General features: G+C 41.3%; 1 protein-coding gene across 1 annotated transcript in view; it reads left to right on the top strand.

The window, feature by feature from the left end:
* Positions 1 to 11,673: 11,673 nt before the first annotated feature.
* The window catches only part of LOC137268238 (alkaline phosphatase-like), a 40,069-nt gene continuing 29,430 nt past the window's right edge, over positions 11,674 to 22,312 (top strand). The window contains exon 1 of the mRNA XM_067802776.1: positions 11,674 to 11,849. Coding sequence (XP_067658877.1) covers positions 11,786 to 11,849 — 64 coding nt within the window. The 5' untranslated portion in view covers positions 11,674 to 11,785. The remainder of the gene's footprint in view (positions 11,850 to 22,312) is intronic.

Below are 22,312 nucleotides of genomic sequence, written 5' to 3'. Positions count from 1 at the left end.
TAGCCTTAGGGAAATGATATGTTTAATTTCATTGGGAAATTACGTCCAATAGCTTGCTGACGTAGCCAGCAGAAGCTATAGGTACTGCCATTAAGAACGGCTTCCACAGATTTTATCCCATTTTCATTGCAGAGCGTCTGTTTCGACACCTTTATCTGGGCAAAACACTTTCCAGTAATATTTTCCCTCCCCCAGCTCTCCCTTCAATGTAGTCTGTCTCACTGTCCCTGAACCACATTAGTTTCCCTACTGCCTTACTCTCCCTTCAATGTAGTCTGTCTCACTGTCCCTGAACCACATTGTTTCCCCTACTGCCTTACCTTCCCTTCAATGTAGTCTGTCTCACAGTCCCTGAACCACATTATTTTCCCTACTGCCTTACCTTGCCTTCAATGTAGTCTGTCTCACAGTCCCTGAACCACATTGTTTCCCCTACTGCCTTACGTTCCCTTCAATGTAGTCTGTCTCACTGTCCCTGAACCACATTGTTTCCCCACTGTCTTACCTTCCCTTCAATGTAGTCTGTCTCACAGTCCCTGAACCACATTGCTTCCCTACTGCCTAGCTCAACCCTGCAACGTTGTCTGTCTCACGGTCTCTGTACCGCAGTATTTCCCCTACTGCCTCGCCCTCCCAACAATGTAGTCTGTCTCACAGTCCCTGAACCACATTATTTTCCCTACTGCCTGACCTTCCCTTCAATGTAGTCTGTCTCACAGTCCCTGAACCACATTAGTTTCCCTACCGCCTGACCTTCCCTTCAATGTAGTCTGTCTCACAGTCCCTGAACCACATTATTTTCCCTACTGCCTTACCTTCCCTTCAATGTAGTCTGTCTCACAGTCCCTGAACCACATTATTTTCCCTACTGCCTTACCTTCCCTTCAATGTAGTCTGTCTCACAGTCCCTGAACCACATTATTTTCCCTACTGCCTTACCTTCCCTTCAATGTACCACATTATTAACTCAACACCTAGTCCTCCCTGCAAAGCTAAAGTCCTAAATTAAACATCTAGGATTTCTCAGGTTCTGCATTTCCCAGCTCAGCAGGGGTCCTGTTCAGTGTAAATAGATTTATTTGACACTGAGTTAGTCTAGCATTGTTACTGTTAGACCGGAAAATGTCTAAAGGCCATTGAACTGGCACAGCTACCGGGGTGCACAGTCATACCGCGATTATAGCTGCTGACTTTGTTTTGGTTTTTTTTATTCCAGTCTCTCCATTCCAGACATGTCCTACTTAAGGAGAGATCCGATGGATACAAGCCAAGGCAGATTTATCTTTGCGCTGCTGGACAAGTAGCAGTCTCGATGGCGCGTATTATCCTGTTTCCCTGTCAGTTCTGGAACATGACGTTGAAAAAAAACACCGGAACTGGCACGGGTGCGAGAATCTAATCTCTGTAGCCCACACCTGTCAATTGTATTTATCCCACCCAAGTCATCACGGATCCACCCAAATGCGATCCCTCTCCATGACACAAGCTTGATCGTATCTCTTCCCAAGACGTCTGTGGACACGTTGACTGACGTTCGTCACTTCCGGAAATGTTAGTGAGGGAGAAAGTATAGGTTTACCGATTACAGAACAGTCTCGTTTCCTGTGGACTGGGTTCCGTCCTATAGCGCAGCGTGGTGCAATGACCAGCCCAAACATTTTAGACTAATTCACTTAACTAGATACATAAATATTAATGAGTATGATTTAATACATCTAAACACGTGTACATTGCAACAATGAGCTCCTTCGAATCCTTGCAAAAACGTCGTACAGCGAACTCTGACAAGCGGAAAATTGGGAAACGTGAACATCTCAAAACGAGGCTCTGCCTCTAGAAAGGCTTGGCAATCTAGTACGGAATCGGTATCATATCAATCTCATTGTGCGTTACAGATCTACACGGAATAAGCGCAAAACATACATTACATGTGTAACCAGAGAACCAGATGCATTGTGAATTATTTATTGTGAATTCGACCCGTGAAGGTCCCGGGGTAGAATAGGCCTTCAGCAACCCATGCTTGCCATAAAAGGTGACTATGCTTGTCGTAAGAGGCGACTAACGGGATCGGGTGGTCAGACTAGCTGACTTGGTTGACACATGTCATCGGTTCCCCATTGCGCAGATCGATGCTCATGTTATTGATCACTGGATTGTCTGGTCCAGACTCGATTATTTACAGACCGTCGCCATATAGCTGGAATATTGCTAAGTGCGACGTAAAACTAAACTCACTCACTCATTATTGTGAATTCATTTGTAAATACCATTTTCTTGTGAAACAAGGAATTGGAATTCAGATTTTCACTTTTACACGAGAAAATAAAATTTGGATCGACTGAAAAGTAAGCTTTTGTCTAAACAGGTTAATGAGACATCATGTTTAGTTATGGGGACACCGGAAATGGGTTCACAGAAAGCATATAAGTGGGGAGTTAAACCTGGGTAATCGGCGTAACATAGGAACGCTTTAATAAGTATGCTACCCCACGATCCCAGTGTTAAGTTTGCAAGTATGTATAGGTTAATCACCTTTACAAGGTACTTATTCAGATGAACTCTGTTAGGGCTTTGCACTTGAAAAACTTAGTTGAATAACCACCATGATGAAATACTTATTTAATACATATGTAATGAGGGAGTTTGTCTGTGTGTACGTGTCACTCCAGCCTTTAAACTTCATCTGGTCCACTAAGCAAATGCAAGACCCCATTGGGACAATATATGACCGGTCCCTGACTGCACCACTATACGTTCTGTTGTGTCTTGTGTCTCGTAGGTCATATGACCGGATGTTATATTTTAGCAACGTTTTAGACTATGTATGTATATTTTAGATAAGTATGACATGTGACACATAAATAAAAAATTCTCTCTCTCTCTCTCACTCTGTCTCTCTCCCCCTCTCTCTCTCTCCCTCTCTCTCATTCAGATACAGTCATATCATGTGGCACGTCTGGGCTGACTCACTTTATGATTTTATGGTTACCAAAATACCTCCATTCTGTGGGTGCGCATAGAAACTGACACAGGCATACCACACAAAATACAAAATACTATGGTGTCCTAGGGTGGACATTTTCGACTTGTCAACCTCTCAAAATCAACCAAAACTAAACAAAGCGCAACAAATGTCTAACGCGACATTTTGCCTATTTGTCCTATTGTCGCGTTTTCGTTAATTTTACACTTTTTCTTTGGTTTTGTAATAGCAATAATAGGACAACGTGAGAATGTCCCCGAAAGGATTCCATAAAGTACGATCTGAAGGTTCCCTGAAGTTAACCAGGTCAGTTGAATCTTTCTCCTATGATATACAAACGACAAGTGGGACACAACCCGTTAACGTATGAATTGTCACCCAATGTACCCCATGTAACGCATGACTGATTTCACCGTACCATGGCCTCACAAAATCGATTGTCACATTCTCCAGATAAAACCAAGTGAACCGTCAAAATCCCGATCTCGTTGCATGACCCGTATGACGGGTTTTTGTATCCAGAAGACGATAGCTAAACGGGCGTGGCACCTCAGTACGTAGGCCCACTAAAGCACCATCTGAGACAGCCAGCTGCTGCTGTGTCGAAGTTAAAGAACGTATACATATGGTTCAAGTTATCCGAGTTCGACACAAACGCCAAATGATAACCGGAAATAACGGTTACTGCATCAGATAATTCAGGAAAGATTAGGGGAACGTCATGTGCAATTTCATAAGGGGAAAAGAACCATTGCCATAGCGATAGCCTATTGCAACATACTATTGCGATAGCGACAGTCTACTGGAACATCCTACAGCGATAGCGACAATCTTGTGCAACATACTATTACGATACCGACAGTGTATTGCAACATTCTATTGCGAAAGCGACAGTGTATTGCAACATACTATTGCCATAGTAACAGTGCATTGCAACATACTGTTCTGAGAGTGACAGTCTATTGCAACATACTATTACGATAGCGACAGTGTATTGCAACATACTACAGCGATAGCGACAGTCTACTGCAACATACTATTGCGATAGTGACAGTCTATTGCAACAAACTATTGCGATAGCGACAGTCTACTGCTACATACTACAACGATAGCGACAGTCTACAGCAACATACTATTGCGATAGCGACAGTCTGTTGCAGCATACTACAGCGATAGCGACAGTCTATTGCAACATACGGTTGTGATAGCGACAGTCTACTGCTACATACTATTGCGATAGCGAGAGTCTACTGCTACATTCTACAGCAATAGCAACAGTCTATTGCAACATACTGTTGCGATAGTGACAGTCTATTGCAACATACTATTACGATAGCGACAGTGCATTGCAACATACTATTGCGATAGTGACAGTCTGCTGCAACATACTACAGCGATAGCAACAGCCTATTCCAACATATTATTGTGATAGCGACAGTCTACAGCAACATACTACAGCGATAGCGACAGTCTATTGCAACATACTGTTGTGATAGCGACAGTCTGTTACAGCATACTATTGCAATAGCATAGTCTTTTGCAGCATATTATTGCGATAGCGACAGTCTCTTGCAATATATTATTGGGATAGCGACAGTCTATTGCAGCATATAATTGCGACAGCGACAGTCTACTGCAACATACTACAGCGATAGCGATAGTCTATTGCAACATCCTACAGTGATAGCGACAGTCTATTACAACATTTTATTGGGATAGCGACAGTCTATTACATAACACTATTGTAATACCATAGTCTTTTGCTGCATGTAATTGCGATAGCGACAGTCTATTGCAACATACTATTGCAATAGCGACAGTCTCCTGCAACATACTATTGTAATATCGACAGTGTATTGCAACATACTATTGCGATAGCGACAATCTACTGCAACATACTATTGTGATAGCGACAGTGTTTTGCAACATACTATTGCGATAGTGACAGTCTATTGTAACATACTATTGCAATAGCAACAGTCTATTGCAAGATACTATTGCGATAGCGACTGTCTATTGCAACATACTACAGTGATAGTGACAGTGTAATGCAACATACTGTTGCGATAACGATAGTCTACTGCAACATACTATTGCGATAGCGACAGTCTATTACAACATATTATTGGGATAGCGACAGTCTACTGCGACATGCTATTGGGATAGCGACATTCTATTGCAACATACTACTGCAATAGCGACAGTGTATTGCAACATATTATTGGATAGCGACAGTCTATTACAACATATTATTGGGATAGCGACAGTCTATTACAGCATACTATTGCAATAGCATAGTCTTTTGCAGCATATTATTGCGATAGCGACAGTCTCTTGCAACATATTATTGCGATAGCCACAGTCTATTGCGGCATACTATTGGGATAGCGACAGTCTACAGCAACATACTACAGCAATAGCGACAGTCTATTGCAACATACTATTGCGATAGCGACAGTCTACTGCGACATACTATTGGGATAGCGACAATGCATTGCAACATATTATTGGATAGCGATAGTCTATTACAACATATTATTGATATAGTGACAGTCTATTGCGGCATACTATTGGGATAGCGACAGTCTACTGCAACATACTACAGCGATAGCGACAGTCTATTACAACACACTATTGATATAGCGACAGTCTATTGCAACATACTATTGCAATAGCGACAGTCTATTACAACATACTACAGCGATAGCGACAGTCTATCGCAACATACTATTGCGATAGCGACGGTCTGTTACAACATACTATTGCAATAGCATAGTCTTTTTGCAGCATATTGTTGCGATAGCAACAGTCTCCTGCAACATATTATTGGGATAGCGACAGTCTACTGCAACATACTACAGCGATAGCGACAGTCTCTTGCAACATATTATTGCGATAGCGACAGTCTATTGCGGCATATAATTGCGATAGCGACAGTCTACAGCAACATACTATTGCGATAGCGACAGTCTACAGCAACATACTATTGCGATACCACAAGTCTACTGCAACATACTATTGCGATAGCGACAGTCTACTGCAACATAATGTTGATAACACACACACAGACAGAGAGAGAGAGAGAGAGACTCCCCGCCATGGGTTGTCACACTGAAACAGCACGTTGTATCGTCAGTCTCAACTTTCTCATCCATCATATACCATCTTCCTCGACTCCTCAACATATTCTAGGTCGTACCGTTGATGCACATCTGCAGAAAACAACAGAAACATGGCGAAGAAGGTGATAATGGGATAGACCTACGCCATCATGTCACATATGATGTCAGGGCCCCATAAAAGCCGAGTATTTACACATTCTACTTAATACAAATCACATTTACTCAGTTAATTACAAATCTAGTACTACAAAAGCACAAGAATAACGTAGATAATTAAAACCCAATGGGTCTAGAATACCTTGCGTACTTTACTCAATTAACTAAATTGGCTTGTGTATCATAATTCGTTGAGGCGCCCGAACTCTACAACAGCGTTAGCAAACGTTAAAATACCTATATACACCTATACTGTTATTGTACCTCAATTGTCCGGAGGGTACCGTAGTAGTCACGTGACTTCAATGTTGCGTGTTTGAAAATGGCTACCAACTATTTGGCGATATAAGAATGAATTACTAAAAACTTAGGTCTATTGAGAAGCATTTATATTCATATACTTAAAAGTTCTAATTACCCAATAAGGACAAGAAACTTGCAAAAGTTCCTCAATTCAATACTAGTTACTCCTCAAAAAGGGCAATTACTCACACATAAACAGACATTGGAGTAAATACCCGATTGTTTGAAAAATTATCTGGAGCTGTTGATGTTGTTTCCTCCGTCTAATATGCGTCCATTTCGATAGTTGTAAAACTGACAACTGTGTTAGATATTTACTGTTCTACCTGACTCCTTTTTCTAAGGCAAAACACCCTGTTCAGGAAGAACAGAATAATATCAAACTGACTTCTTTCAGTGTGTTCTGCAGAAGGTTTATGTACTAAAAATGCAATAAATGATATCAACATTTGGTTTATATTTTGTGGTTAACTAAGTGCTTAGTAATCCTTAAAGAAACAAGCGCATGGATAAGTTAACACTTGGATATCTAGGCGTTTTGCATGCTGCTTTTGGAATATGGTTGCCCCTTTTGAAATTCTGTCGCTCTGTCGATTTTCGATTCGGTGGAAACACTAACATATCCTTAGCATATGGTAACCGCACGTGGCTCCACTAGGAGGAAATGTGGATACTGCACGAAATATAATATTTCACTCAGGTGGGGCGGTGGGGAAGCGTTCACTCGTCATGCTGAAGGCCCACGTTCGATTCCCCATATGTGTACACCTCGCAAAGCGTGATTCTCTTGTCCCCGCTATCATATTGCTGAAATATTGCTAAATGCGACGTAAACCCTCACTCACTGTCTCACTCGCTGTTGTCGGCCGATGTCAAGACGCGTTCTTCATTCCCCGCAGAAACGATCTGTAGGAGCACCTGACAGGAATACTGGTAAGTTCCCAGTAACGCACTTATGGTGCTTCGACACAGCAGAGTGGATCACAGGCCCTCGTGTCCTCCGAGGATTAAAGATTATTTTTAAAATATACAAAAAATTGAGATGACCCCTCACTTTAAACTCTTCACAGTACAATATATCTAGATATCTCAAAATCTCAAACGTTTAAAATAAATCTTTAATTCTCGCAAGGACACGAGAGCCTGTGGAACTGATCGGTTGTCAGGCTCGCTGGCCTTGTTCATACCAATCTCGCTCGTAATGTCAATCACCGGATAGCTCGGTCCAGGGCGCTGCCATGAGGCTGGAACAGTATTAAATATGCCAAAAGCAACAGTATTCAATAAAACTATTCAGATACGCGATAAAATACGGTTACAAGTAACTCAAACAGAGTGCTAACATTAGTTCGTCACAATCGTAGTTCGTTATACACGGACAAGTATATCCACAGTAAGAAGCCTGGACTAAAACAGAAACTCGGCTCGTTATACACGGGTTCTACCTGTGAAGATCCGGTTAGTTACCCATGCTTGCTGTAAGAGGCGACTAACGGGATCGGGTGATTAGGCTTGCTTGACAGGTGTCATCGATGTATGTATGGTCACTGGATTGTCCGGTCCAGACTAAATTGCCCACAGACGTCCGTCATATAGCTGGAATATTGATGAGTGCGACGTAAAACTAAACGCACTCGCTCACTCTATACACGGGTTCGCTACAAAAGTAGTTTTTTGAAGCATGGTGGATCATTGTTTATTCTGATTACATGAAAAGTGCTTTAAATTTTCAGGGGAGAAAATTTAATGTAAACTTCATCTTTTAGTTGACTTACTTCATACGTTGTTTACTTGACATATTAGAAAATGATTGTACTTGCAATTGACCATCTAATTAGTTATCAATACGATGTTGAATCTAGAACGACTTTTGAATCAATCTGCCTTGTTTACTTTGTTAAATGCATTCAATGAAAAAAATATATAACGTAACGTTTTGGGGTTATGAGGATGTCACTTACATACGTTGTCACAACATTACACATTACGAAACCAAGACGTCCCGACAACGTGTATTTCTGACCAAAGTGCAACGTACGTATAACGTTGTGAGGACGTTCTGTCTATAGCTAGCCAGCAATGAACCGTTGGAAAACCGTTACATTTTATTACCCTCAGCCCGGAGCATATTTAACAACGTCGAAACATATGGTTTTTTAGGGGTTCTTTTTATTTTTTTTTTTATTTTTTTTTTCATTTTACATTTTACATTTTACATTTTTTACTTATATCTCTTCAATATGTAATAGAGTTTATTCGTAGCATTTACATTGTTTTTGTTTCATACAATTTACTATTAAATATACTCATTGTTGTGCTTTTGACTTCACTCATTTAAGTGAAGTTATGAAACATGTTTCCTGCAATCTTTTAACCCAGAAGTTCCAAATTGTGGGACATTGCGCATTACTTCATCATGTGACGTCATTGTCTGTGCGTGTTTCCCGCTTGCTGACATCTCAGTTCTCCCGCGGCTGCCAGTCCGCAGTTCTGTGTCTGTTCCTCGCTCTTGGCAGCGCTCATCGCCTTTACAGTGAGTATTTTGTGCATTATTTTGTTTAGAATAGTAAAATATGTGGTACAGTATCATTTCAGAACGTACTCATTGAGAATAATGAAACTGACTCTTGATTAGATCTATTTACTTGTCCTTCTTTATACACAATTCCGAAACTTGCTATTCACAGCGTTATTTCATATATGTTTTGAAATGTAAATATCGGATAATTACTCAGAGTACTGAATTTCAAAACATCATATTAATGATCACTGATATCAATTTTTCAAGAAATCACTAATGAATATTCTTAAACGTTGCGATGAACCTAGAATCGGCTGGAATGTTATCGAAAATATTTGCTAACACTGACGCCAAAGTGCGTTTAAAATTTCAGCAATTGTGGCTACTGGGTGGTGTTGAAAAACCATATCGTGCGTGGATACAGAGTACGCGATTTTTATTCTTTGAAAGTTTCAGTTTGTTTGCATAACATTCAATAAATATTGACATATTGAGTGTATTACACCACACCTGAAACCGGTACACAAGTGTTATTACACGTAGGCACAGAGACCATATACCGATTTATGGTCTCTGGTAGGCATAACTATCGCTTGCTCCAAGGCTGTACTGAGACTCTAAGCCCATGGGTGTAATTCTATCCTGCAAAGAGGCGATTCTAGCTGAGCGGAAGTTCTGCCCTGTGAAATTCCTAAGCTCCCCCTCCCCCCTCCAAACACACACACCTACCTCATGGTGCTTATCTCTTCTCATGCGCTTCCCTTGGCATAGTTGTCAGAAATTACCTTAGTTCTAAACACTTGAATTAAAGAATTGTTAATTTTATCATCTTCTGCTTACTTGATAAGAAAAACTTCTATAAAAACACGATTTTAATAAATAAAAGAATGTTATTGTTAAGCAACATATGGGCAACCTTGTTCGCAATATTTTAATGGACTAAGCCAAAACAAACACACCCACAAATAATAAGCCGAGGTGATTTGAATGTAGGCATGATTAGAATGCTATTTAGATGACACCAGAATAACACATGATGACGAGTTAAGTGGTTTGAAAGGTGTTTGCACAGGCGCGTTGATATTCCATTCAAGTTTACTGTGACATCTGTGACGACAAGGGTCATGATATGGTAAAGGTTGGTAGATGAATTTATTATCATTAGCATATCGATATTAATTAGGGAAATACTCCATTTCACATATTCAGTGCTCACACTATTATAATAAAACAAGCAAAGCATGTATATGGTGTGCACATTCATTATAGCTAAAAACATGTAACGCCATGTCTTAATCATCTTGTGCTTTTGGATAATATTAGATTTTAAAGATGAACTATCTTTTTTGTCAGACGCATCTGCCGCTGGAGAAGATGGGGAAGTGCAAGTCTAAAATGAAACGTTTCTTAGCTATGTATTATACGTGAATAAATGGTTCATTTTAAACAAAATAAGCATCTCTTTTATGTGTTACCAGGGCTCAAAGTAGACAGTTTGACAAAATCCAAACCACACATTTATAATTCCTGTGTTTTTAGAATTTTTTATGCCTACTGGACCCTTTTTTTTCGCATTGACAATTCAACTCTAACATAAACAAGGAAAACTATGACTTCTAGCCCTGGATACTGCTATGAGCATGGCGACAACAACCGAGAAACCTGATACAAATATTCATCCTCAGACTACTGCACTCAATGACTTATATAAGTCTGCTCTTCTAAAATAAATATGATTCTTTACAACAATATCTTAACAGAAATGCTTTACGTATATACTAGTACGTAGTGCATACGTAAACTTTATACGTAGTACATACGTACATGTATATACCCCAAAACTACAAATAACGTTGTGACAACGTTATGTTTATGACGTCGCGAGGACGTTACTTTTTGGTCGTATGAACGTAGAAAACAACGTTCTGAGGACGCGATTTCGGCTCCACACAGGACGTTATATGCTGACGCGCTGGGGACGTTGTGATAACGTCCTCAAAACGTACTTTGGTTAGCTGGGACTGCTCCGACACCGTGACGAACGTAAAGCCCACGAGCCTATGCATGTGTAGCATTCGATCCTTCAAAGGAGGAACTCTAGATGGGCGGATAGCAAGCATGTATGCATGTAAACATGTATGCATTTATATAAGGCGTTAAAACTTGTTACCATAGCCTGTTATGGTTCGACGAGCTATTATTAGCGTGAAGCGTTTCAACCTCACTTAACATTGGTAGCTCATTCAGCTCGATAAATAGGTCATGGGACTCTCATTTAACAAACATCTGTCTTCTCGCTTGAATATTGCTTTGCTCTCACTGTCAAATATTAATTCTCTCAGTTATAACACGAACTGGTTTATCACATAAAAGATTGTGAGAATTCCGTGTGTACAGGAGAACACGATGCCATAAGAGATGGAGATCAAGTAGAACATGACTATTTTATGACTAATTGCACCGACGTCGGCAACATCTTCTTCTGCTGCTATGTAGCAACTACATGGATCATGGAAATTGGTCAGGTCACTTTTTAAAGGAGGAGGAGCATTGATGTCCCCCCAAGCATAGCATGTTTGCACACGACACACTCACCTGGCCCCACTGCCGAACGAGTACCTACGCTTATATCGTGAGAAGCAGCCTGGGAGTCGTGTGTGTCCGTAGTCATCATCAACCCACCTAACTCGGGGAAATATGAATGCCATTTTACAGGTTTCATTGTTGATCGTTGTGCTTGTATCCACATGCAGTGGTGAAAGTAAGTCACAATACCATTTCTTCTTTCTTGTATTTGTTTGTTAACGTCAATAACCTGCGTAAACATATACCCTCTGATACAGTCTAGCGCATGCGCCGTTAAGTCTAATTATCCAGGTGAAAAAAAGAAGGTAGGCTGTGTATAAACCGATGCATATGCATAAATGCTTATTATTCAGCCTCAAAGGCCGTGGTTTGTTTTGTGTTTGTAGGTTGCCATTCATTCAGTCACTCACCTTGTCTCCATGTTTTGTATAATTGTCATGCATTGCCAAGGAGCAATATCTCAATGTTTTGTATAATTGTCGTGCATTGCCAAGGAGCAATATCTCAATGTTTTGTATAATTGTCATGCATTGCCAAGGAGCATTATCTCCATGTTTTGTATAATTGTCATGCATTGCCAAGGAGCATTATCTCCATGTTTTGTGTAATTGTGATGCATTGCCAAGGAGCAATATCTCCATACGTTTTGTAGAAATTGATATGCATTGACATTTTTCCATGCATTGTACAGATTGCGATGCATTGCCAAGGAGCAATGTCTCTATACTTTGTACAGTCTGACATGTATTGCAGTTTCCGGACACGAGATATAATAGCCCGACTCTGAGTACTTCGCACGGCTACTAAATCAATTTGCTTCCACGGCAGGTTTTCTTGTAGGTTTTCTTGCACATCGACATCTGCTAAATCTATATCTTCATAACACGGTCCGGAGATATCACACTGTATGTACCCTTCTAGTTAATTATGTTATTATTATATATACAAGGCTTATTATGCATGAGATGATTGGCTGTAAGCGTGATTGGTAAAATACAATCCTTTGGCTACACACATGTCGAGTACACTTTATCACCTGTCATTGAACATCCTATCTGGTCAGTCGTTCAAGGTCATTGAGGAAACACCTCAGTTGACGAGATTATTAATTTTCAAAGTTATGAAAGAAAAGGGCAGTTTTATTGAACTACGTGTGAAAGTTTGGAAGATTGAATCCCGTGAGACGCCATGGTCGACGCGGAAGCATTAAGAAAACCAGGTCAAAAGGCAGATAGGCCTCGCACTCTTATACAGAGTGATAGACTAGTAGCTGACACATTCTAGCATGCATTATCATCGTCGTGCATACGCTTGATTCTTTTACCCAGGAGCCTGTAGTGGACGTACAAATGCAGCCCCACGTCTGTGCTCTTGTTCAGGAAAGCACGTACATGTGTTGACTGTGTCAGTGAACAGTTGCACATATCTATGTCCGTGAACAGTATGTTACATGTACTGACTTTGGACAACATTGATCTGATGCTTCATCTCATTAGTCAAGGTTTAGGCTGAAACATGTGAAGAAAGCAGAAACAGGAAACAAACAACAAAAAGTACAGTTAAAGGATCTGTACTTTAATTGTGTGTTGATACCCATCATATGTTAGAGTTGACCCCTCTCTGAAAGGAAGTGTGTATTCGTGGCTCTGTGTGTTGATATTTAAAGGGACACTCGGCGGCTTTCATATTCACCGGGCCGTGTCATCCTGACTGCAAGCGTTTTTCGGTCTACTTGAGTCGATGTCTTGGTGAATGAAACAGAGAGCTAGAAACTAGGCTACTGTTTCTTCCGTGGGGAGCTTGGACATTGAAATGGACATTCGGCTGTGATATTTACCAGGCTATACCCTGGACATTCGGCTGTGATATTTGCCAGGCTATCCTTTACCCTGGACATTCGGCTGTGATATTTACCAGGCTATCCTTTACCCTGGACACTCGGCTGTGATATTTACCAGGCTATACCCTGGACATTCGGCTGTGATATTTGCCAGGCTATCCTGTAGCCTGGACATTCGGCTGTGATATTTACCAGGCTATCGTTTACCCTGGACACTCGGCTGTGATATTTGCCAGGCTATCCTTTACCCTGGACATTCGGCTGTGATATTTACCAGGCTATCCTTTACCCTGGACATTCGGCTGTGATATTTGCCAGGCTATCCTTTACCCTGGACATTCGGCTGTGATATTTACCAGGCTATCCTTTACCCTGCCCGCGAGGGCTCATCGGTTCACGTCAATCAATGTGCCGGTGAACGAAAAAGAGTTACCACAGAATGGGCTACCGTCTTTTCCGTATGGAGTGTGGATATTTAAAGAGACACTCGGATGCGTTATTTACCGGGCTGTCTTAAGCGGCCCCGCTGGACTTCTTCTGTTGCTTTGATTCGACGTACCGTGTCCTCCATAAGGAAAGCGGATATATTTTTTTCCTATATCCACACGCGTTTCTCAACAGAGATTATTTTCACATGATCTGTGAAGATTTCATAAAGAAGAAATAACAGCCACTGAGGACGGGGTAGGGAGACAAGCAGCCTGCTGTCGTGGCAACATCATGTTATATACAGTGCCGGACGATGTACCGTTATATCACGAAGATCACATTTTGAACGTAAAGAAAGTTATTGTGTAAATGAAAAAAAAACCCTTATTTGTCTAGATGATACAGAGAGGAAACCAGACATCATTTTTTTCAGTTCTGTGATTCTGAACTCAGCATTTGAAAGAAAGGACCTCAGTTAACATCTAAACAAACCGGGAAGTAAACAAACTACACTATATAGCGGAGTATATTGACATGTCTCGCTGGAGATGTTAAGGCTAGCTAAAAAGTAGCAATCATACAGATGCGGATATAACCCCGAAACCGAAGCTCTCCTATCTGTTACGGAACAGCTCTTTCACACGGAGGACCTGCTCATCCATGTGGATATGGTAGGGTTGACTTGCGTCAGCATCGGATACACCTGTCCGTTTTTCACAGTGAAATGTATTAACCGTCTGGGTGCATGATATATTTTGAGGGCGAGGGACATGTATGTCGCCCTACCATCAATGGGGTCAACTACGTCGTTGGTAAGATGAGGCTATGGGTTCGAAGGGCGACCATCCGATCCACTATAGATCCATTGGGGTAGCCTAGTGGTTAAAGTGTGCACTCGTCACGCCGAAGACCCGGGTTCGATTCCCTACATGAATACAATGTGTGAAGCCCATTTCTAGTATCCCCTGCCGTGATATAACTGGAATATTGCTAAAGCGGCATGAAACTAAACTCACTCACCTACTGTACCAAGGTGGCACTACAGAGCCCACAAGAGACTAAGAATCGTACGTAAGTCGCGTCGAGTTTGGGCTCTCTTCACAGTTTATCCTGTCATGTAAAATACCCAGTTGTCCCTGATCCCGTTCTACAGGTAGCTGAATTGTATGTTGTATACACACACATAATTCTATACATGTATACAAATGCCTAGGTTAAAGTCGTAGATCTTTTAGCCACTGGATTGGGCTTTTTTTTTTTGATAGGACGTATATATGCACAAGCTGTGATCACGGTCCTGTGAATATGAAAGACTACACCAGTGGATGAATGCTTGTGATTGTAATTTTGAAAACTGGATCATCCGAGCTGTTGACGAAATAAACCTGAAAAAAAGTCATGAATATGAATCAAGATTATAAACTTTTGACTCCCAACATTTGCTGATGTACTGTTAACTTTCCTTTAAATATGAAAGAGTTATACAGATTTCACGTAAAGTTATTTTACAGAACATGGTGGACTTTGTTAAACCATGTCAGGACTCGGATGTCATGTTACCTTTGCACCAGATGGTGTGCCTTTTGTCGTGAGTTTTTGTATCTTGAAAAGGACAGAACAGAGCTGTTCTGTACCTTGAATTACATTTAGGAGGTCGTTTACTACTTATCGCACCTCCTACGTGAATGTCGGGTTCCCAATGTATAAGCCTTGCTCTGTGTTTACACTGAATGAGTGAGTTTAGTTTTACGCTGCGCCCAGCAATACTCTGGCGATGATCTCTAAATACTTAAGTCTCGACCAGACTTTCCAGTGATCAACAACATGAGCATCGATCTGTGCAGTTGTCAACCAAGTCAGCGAGCCTGACCACCCAATCTGGTTAGTCACCTCTTACAAGTATGGGTTGCTGAAGACCTATTCTACCTCGGATCTTCTCAAGTCTATTTACAATGAACTATTGGGACATGTAAGGTGCAAAGTGGGTAAAGCGTTCGCTCGTCATGCCGTAGATCCGGGTTGGATTCCCCACATGTATGCAATGTTTAAAGCCTTTTTCTGGCACCCCCCGCCTTAACCATTAGGCTACCCAACCGCCCCCTCATGCCACTTGAAATAAAGAATATCACGAAAACTTCTGAACCGAAAGAAGTGCAATATATTAGTGAAAACAAGTAACAAAAAAATTGTAAAGTGCAGTTTTCAAGAAACATCCATTTCGTTAGAAATGGTGGTGAATGTTTGCATCTAACAGTCTGCACCTCTAAGTGGGTTAATCGGATTTTAAAGACTGCATTTTCACATTTGCTTTTCCTGTCAGTTCGTCCCTCATATTGGCATTTCAGCACTGCTACTGTGAGAAGAGCTCTTTGCATTTTTTTTTATCCCTGTCAGTTTTATTTAGTATCGCCGTTGATGTATATATGCACGTCGCTCGTATGCAATGGCAGCATATCGTGAAGCATAATGCGAACGGCGCAGGCTACGGGTTTTCCGATTTCAGATCAGTTGTGGAAAATGCTAACATATACGAGAAAACAGTTTTCATGAGAACTGTGCAGAGGTCACAAGAGTCCATTTTGCGATTCCATCTCAATCGCCGTTAAATAATAAACGATGTCAGGATCCTGGTTCATATGTACTTCAAGTTCATGGAAGCGAAATGCACCAAGAGGACTGTCCTGCAATATCTGCAGAACCTGGTGATGGAATAATATAATTGGGATGCAGACAAATGGAAAAGACACTAGATTGTTCGATGCATAGTTTCTCTTCAAGAAAGGATTATGAAATGTGAATGTTTACAGAGGACCGGTAGATTTAGAACACCACACAGGGTTTGTCTTCAGCAAGCCATGCGTATCTTCTCTCGTAAATATCTTGGATAGAACTGGTCTTCAGCAATCCATGCTTGTCTCCTTCCTTGAAGACTCGAGATAGAACTGATCTCCTGCAAACAATGTTTGTCTACTCCTGTGAAGGTCATGGCTAGAACTGGTCTTAAGCAAGCCATGCCTTTTTCCTCCCTTGAAGATTCGAGATAGAACTGATCTCCAGCAAACGTGTGTCACTCCTGTGAAGGTCATGGCTAAAACTGGTCTACAGCAAGACATGCTTCTTTCCTTCCATGAAGGTCCAGGCAAGGATTTGTCTTCAGCAATGCTTGTTTATCTTCCCTGTTGAAAATCCGGGCTAGAATTGGTATTCATCAATCCACGCTTGTCTCCACCCGCGAAGAGCCAGAATAGAATTGTCGTCAGCAACCCATGGTTCTCTCATAACGTGAAGATCCTGGCTAAAACTGATGCCTCTTCCAGTGAAGTTCCAGGCGTTCGATTCTGCAAGTCGCGCTTGTCTCCTGTCGTGAAGATCCGGGTTAAAATTAGTCTTCAACAACCTGTGCTTGTGTTCTCCCAAGAAGGTCAGGGTTCGAATTGGCTCTTCAGCAACACATGCGTGTCTCTTCCAGTACAGATCTCACGGTTAGAATAATTCGTCAGTGGTCCATGCTTGTCTCCTGAAATGAACAACCAGGCTGGAACTGGTCTTCATCAATCCATGCTTGTCAGAGACAACTTACGGGATCGGGTGATCAGGCTTGCTAACTTGGTTGACACGTGACATTGTATTCAATCCGTATAGTGATGCTCATGATATTTGTCACTGGGTCATCTGGTCAAGACTCAATAATTCACAGAGCGCCGTCATATCTCTTGAATATTACCGACTGCATTGTTTGCCTTTGGACAAAAACAAACAAATAAAGATTCAAGAGAAACCAATAACATCTTACCTGTCAGTTCGAACAGGTCGGTCCCGGTATCAAAAGCTTACAGTCAAGCCCAGGAAAGCAAACAGTAAAGTGCGGCACACGACTGTCAACTTTGTAATAACAGAGCTGAACAAAAGAAATTAAATAAGATTAAAGTAGTAGTCCCAGTTGTAAAGCATGCTGGATATCGAATAACCGTGTGCTTTGAAATTCGCGTTATCATGTTTACTCCTGAGAGTGAGTTAAGATTTAGCGTCACATCGGCAATATTGCAGCCATATAGCACTCCTGAGAGGGACAATATTGTTAAGAAAAAACAAAAGTGCATGAGCATGGCATCTGTTTGGAAACATTGAAATGTTGATAGTTTATGGTATCTTGCACGTGCAGGTTTACAGACATGCTGTGACGGCTCCATGTGTTGTTTATTGCTTTTAGCGACATATCGAGGCTATTTTCCTCCATCGTTATGTAAACTGGCGTAAATACAAGCACGTAGTGAGTGGTGTATAGCCATGAAATGTTGCGAAAGCGAGTGGAGTAACAACAACTCGTCATAGATAAGAAGTAGCTAAGAGATAATTACTAGTAACTGGATGAAGCCAGGTTTAGAGTAAGGATAACAAATAGCACACAGATAATGAACCAGTCCGTAAGCTGAACTATAGCTAGTTTTTGGATAGCTGTTGAAAGTGCACTTGTCTGATTAGATCTCGATAGAGGCGAGGTTTTGTACCCTTGATCTCCGCCGATAAATAAAACACATGTTGTTATCCATAAAAGTGCAAGTTGCATTATCTTCTCACAATGTCGATGTAGTTTGAGTGCTGGCGATTAGGTACCTGACAGAGCATGTGAGTGCGAATCCAGGATGTGACTCGGCACTAAACAGTGCTAGAATGTGTACCTTGCTAAGAAGTTCCTTGAAGAGGCGGCTTAGAACTGTTATTCAGAAACCATGCTTGTCCTGTGAGGTGACTAAGGGCTCGGGTGGTCAGGCTCTCTGATTTGGTTGGCAAAGGCCATTGTATCTCAATTGCGTAGATCGATGCGCGTAAAAAAAATGACCAGATTGTCTTGTCCACACTTGCTTATTTACAAACCGCCGCCATACAGCTGTAATATTGTTGAGCGCGATGTTAAATACCATGTGGTCGTCATCTACCTTTACTGGACCACATCTGAACTGACACAGCCGAGGGAGCAGGGACAATTTACTTACGTCAGAATACTTGGATAAGGTTTAGATCGCTGGGGGTAGCCTTGTGTTTAAAGTCTTCGCTCGCCATGCCGAAAACTCGAATTCGATTCCTCGTATGGGTACAATGCGTGAAGCCCATTTCTGGTGTTCCCCACGGTGATATTGTTGGAATATTGCTAAAAGCGGCGTAAAGCCCACTCATATCGATGACTTGCATGTCCTCAAAGAATGTTGGTGCGAATTCTGGATGGGACTCTCACCCCTAAAATGCATGAATGTGAACTTTACTGAGGGAGTAATCCCAAGCGCAGTATAAGTTAAAATATACAGGTAATGTACTTAAATGATAAGCTAAAGATAAGATAAGAAGAAAATGTATTGACGTGTCACGCCATATGCATAGTTTATCTTTACGCCGCACTCGGCAATATTCCTATATAACGGCGGTCTGTAAAAAATTGAGTCTGGGTCAGACAATCCTGTGATCAACAGCATGAGCATCGATCTACGCAATTTGAAACCGATGACATGTGACAAAGTCGGTGAGCCTGACCACCCAATCCTGTTAGTGGTCTCGTCCGACAAAGGATACATGCATGTATACTCTTACAAAGGCAAGAAAATATAAAATATATACCAATCGGCCAGTTGTTCTGTGAGACACGAAGTAATTAATTGCAAATGTGTTTACATGTTGGGCGAGAATCATGCGTCAGTTTCCAGATCGGAAATGCACTGTTTACAAAGCACGTTGGTCATTTCTAATCTAATACATCGACTAGGGAAATAGCTATAGTATGAACAGTTATTATTGAGAATTTTAGGAATATGTTTGCGGATATCAATATATGAATATTTAGGAATATTAAGCGCTTGGTTTCATTCAAGAGAGACAACCCCTTTAATCCCTTGTCACTAGTGTGTGTGTTATCGTCCTTCGTTTACCTGATTGCAGTATGGATGATTCAGAGAAGAAGAAGTTGATTTTATAGTGTTATAAGAAGGACATCAGATCAGCACCCCTTTGTTCACTGTTTAGCGTGTTACAAATGGATATGGCACTGTGCACCAGGGAGGTTCAGGTAGCCCAGAAAGACTGACTGTTGGTGACAGGGGGCGACTTGTATTCTTGTTTCCAAAAACAGTTGAAGGAAATTACAAAACTTAAGTCTGGATAAGATTGATAGAAGAACTGTGGTCTCCTCTAGGGAGACAATTACAAGTGAGCTAGACAAGTCGAGGAATTCCATCACCGATCATGAGACCTGAACAAAAGAAGTGAAAGTTGAACTTGTGCTTACAGCGTAGAAATTGTAAATGGGACAATGTGATTTTCTCAGATGGAAGTTCTGCATGGCTGTTCCTAATACATCGAAATTCTGGACCAAGCAAACTGATAAACCTTTGCATCAACGCCCAGCTGCCCGAAATTTAACGTGTGGGGTGGCATACCTGTGTATTTAAGGGTATATAAGCACTGAACGGTACACAGATATACGTTTACTTCCATCTGCTGAAGTGTTCTATGGAAAGTGTTGGACTTTCCATCAGGACGACCCAAAACATCGTTCAAGGCATTCACAGGCCTGGTATCGGACCCAAAATATGGTCAAGCCACACACCTGACCAAAATCCAACAGAAAATGTTTGGGGACTTATGAAGGAAAGTGTCAGTAAGAAAAATGTCACAAATACTGCTGAAATGAAAGAAGAGGTGGTTCGATACTGGGACAGTCTGGACCACGACTTTCCAACATCTTTGATCAGTACTATGTCCCGCCGCATTGAAGCCTGCATTGCTGCCCAAGGTGACTTGACAAAATGCTAACTGTTCACCTCCCTTTGAATCTGGAGTTATGTTCTGCTAACATTCACATTTAATACGCGAGTAACGAGTGTGAAATGAACAAAATATATAATTTGAATTCTCAGTGATTTCTGGTCATACTATAGTACAATGTAGTCACATTGTGTTAGGAAATGTATCTTTAAATGTAACATTTGGCCATTATAAGCATGTAATTATCATACAAGTTACATGGATGTATCTTCCTCGAACCAACAGCACAACGCCCGCTGTTTCTGCAGACTAGATACTATTAGCGTCAGTTCGAGGTCAAAGGTCACACCATGACACATAAAGTGTTATACACGTGTGTGAACAAATATGGGCCTTCTTGTGTGAATATATGTCAAAAGTTGGGAGTAGGTCATGCTCAACAAATACGAGACATTCATATATGAATTGTCAACGCAACAAGATTAAGTCGGCAAGTGTAAGGAACGACCTCCATAAATTGTGAGTGAATTTACTTTCACGCCGCACTCGGCAACATTTCTTTCATGTGGCGTCTGGGGGTAAGAAACACCTATGCACTTCTTCAATGTGATCTCACCCACGTGATGAAATGTATTCCACTTATTATGCAGTCTTCAACATAAGTGCGTCCATGTTTGCCTTTGAGCTGGCAGTAGTTAATAAACGGTATTATAAGACAAGGAAACACTTGTTCTTAAAAGAGTGATCGCATCATCTGTTTTTGCGCATACGTAGATGAATGTAGTGCTTGAGAAGGCGCGTTAGTGAAAATGATGTCATTATCTAGGACATGCGCAAATTGACCTCTGCAATATGCACACAGTGACCTGTACTAAGACGTGTATGATAGGTTAGTGGTGTATGTTAGGTTAGGGGGGTATGGTAGGTTAGTGGGGTATACTGGGATATGTTACGTTAGTTGTGTATAGTGGGGTATGTTAGGTTAGTGGGGTATAGTGGGGTATGTTAGGTTAGTGGGGTATGTTAGGTTAGTGGGGTATAGTGGTGTGTGTTAGGTTAGTGGGGTATAGTGCGGTATGTTGGGTTAGTGGGGTATGTTAGGTTAGTGGGGTATGTTAGGTTAGTGGAGTATGTTAGGTTAGCGGTTTATGTTAGATTAGTGGGGTATAGCGGGGTATGGTAGGTTAGTGGTGTCTGTTAGGTTAGTGGTGTATGTTAGTTAAGCGTGGTATGTTAGGTTAGCGGGGAATGTTAGGTTAGCGGGGTATGTTAGGTTAGTGGTGCATGTTAGGTTAGCGGGGAATGTTAGGTTAGCGGGGTATGTTAGGTTAGTGGTGTATGTTAGGTAAGCGGGGTATGTTAGGTTAGTGGTGTATGTTAGGTTAGCGGGGAATGTTAGGTTAGCGGGGTATGTTAGGTTAGTGGTGTATGTTAGGTTAGCGGGGTATGTTAGGTAAGCGGGGTATGTTAGGTTAGTAGTGAAATGGTTACCTGTTAGCCGGATGCAACGGATAACGCTACCTCATTGATATTTGGGGTTTCGAACGACCAGTTTACCCATATTTCTGACCTAATTTGAAAATACGCAAAATCGTTAAAAGAGATCGCCCTGCCAA

The sequence above is a fragment of the Haliotis asinina genome, chromosome 16 (assembly GCF_037392515.1).
Source record: "Haliotis asinina isolate JCU_RB_2024 chromosome 16, JCU_Hal_asi_v2, whole genome shotgun sequence".
In the NCBI taxonomy this organism is placed as follows: Eukaryota; Metazoa; Mollusca; class Gastropoda; order Lepetellida; family Haliotidae; genus Haliotis; species Haliotis asinina.
The sequence above is the reverse complement of the archived record's forward strand: the minus strand, read 5'-3'. Positions and strand labels throughout refer to the sequence as shown.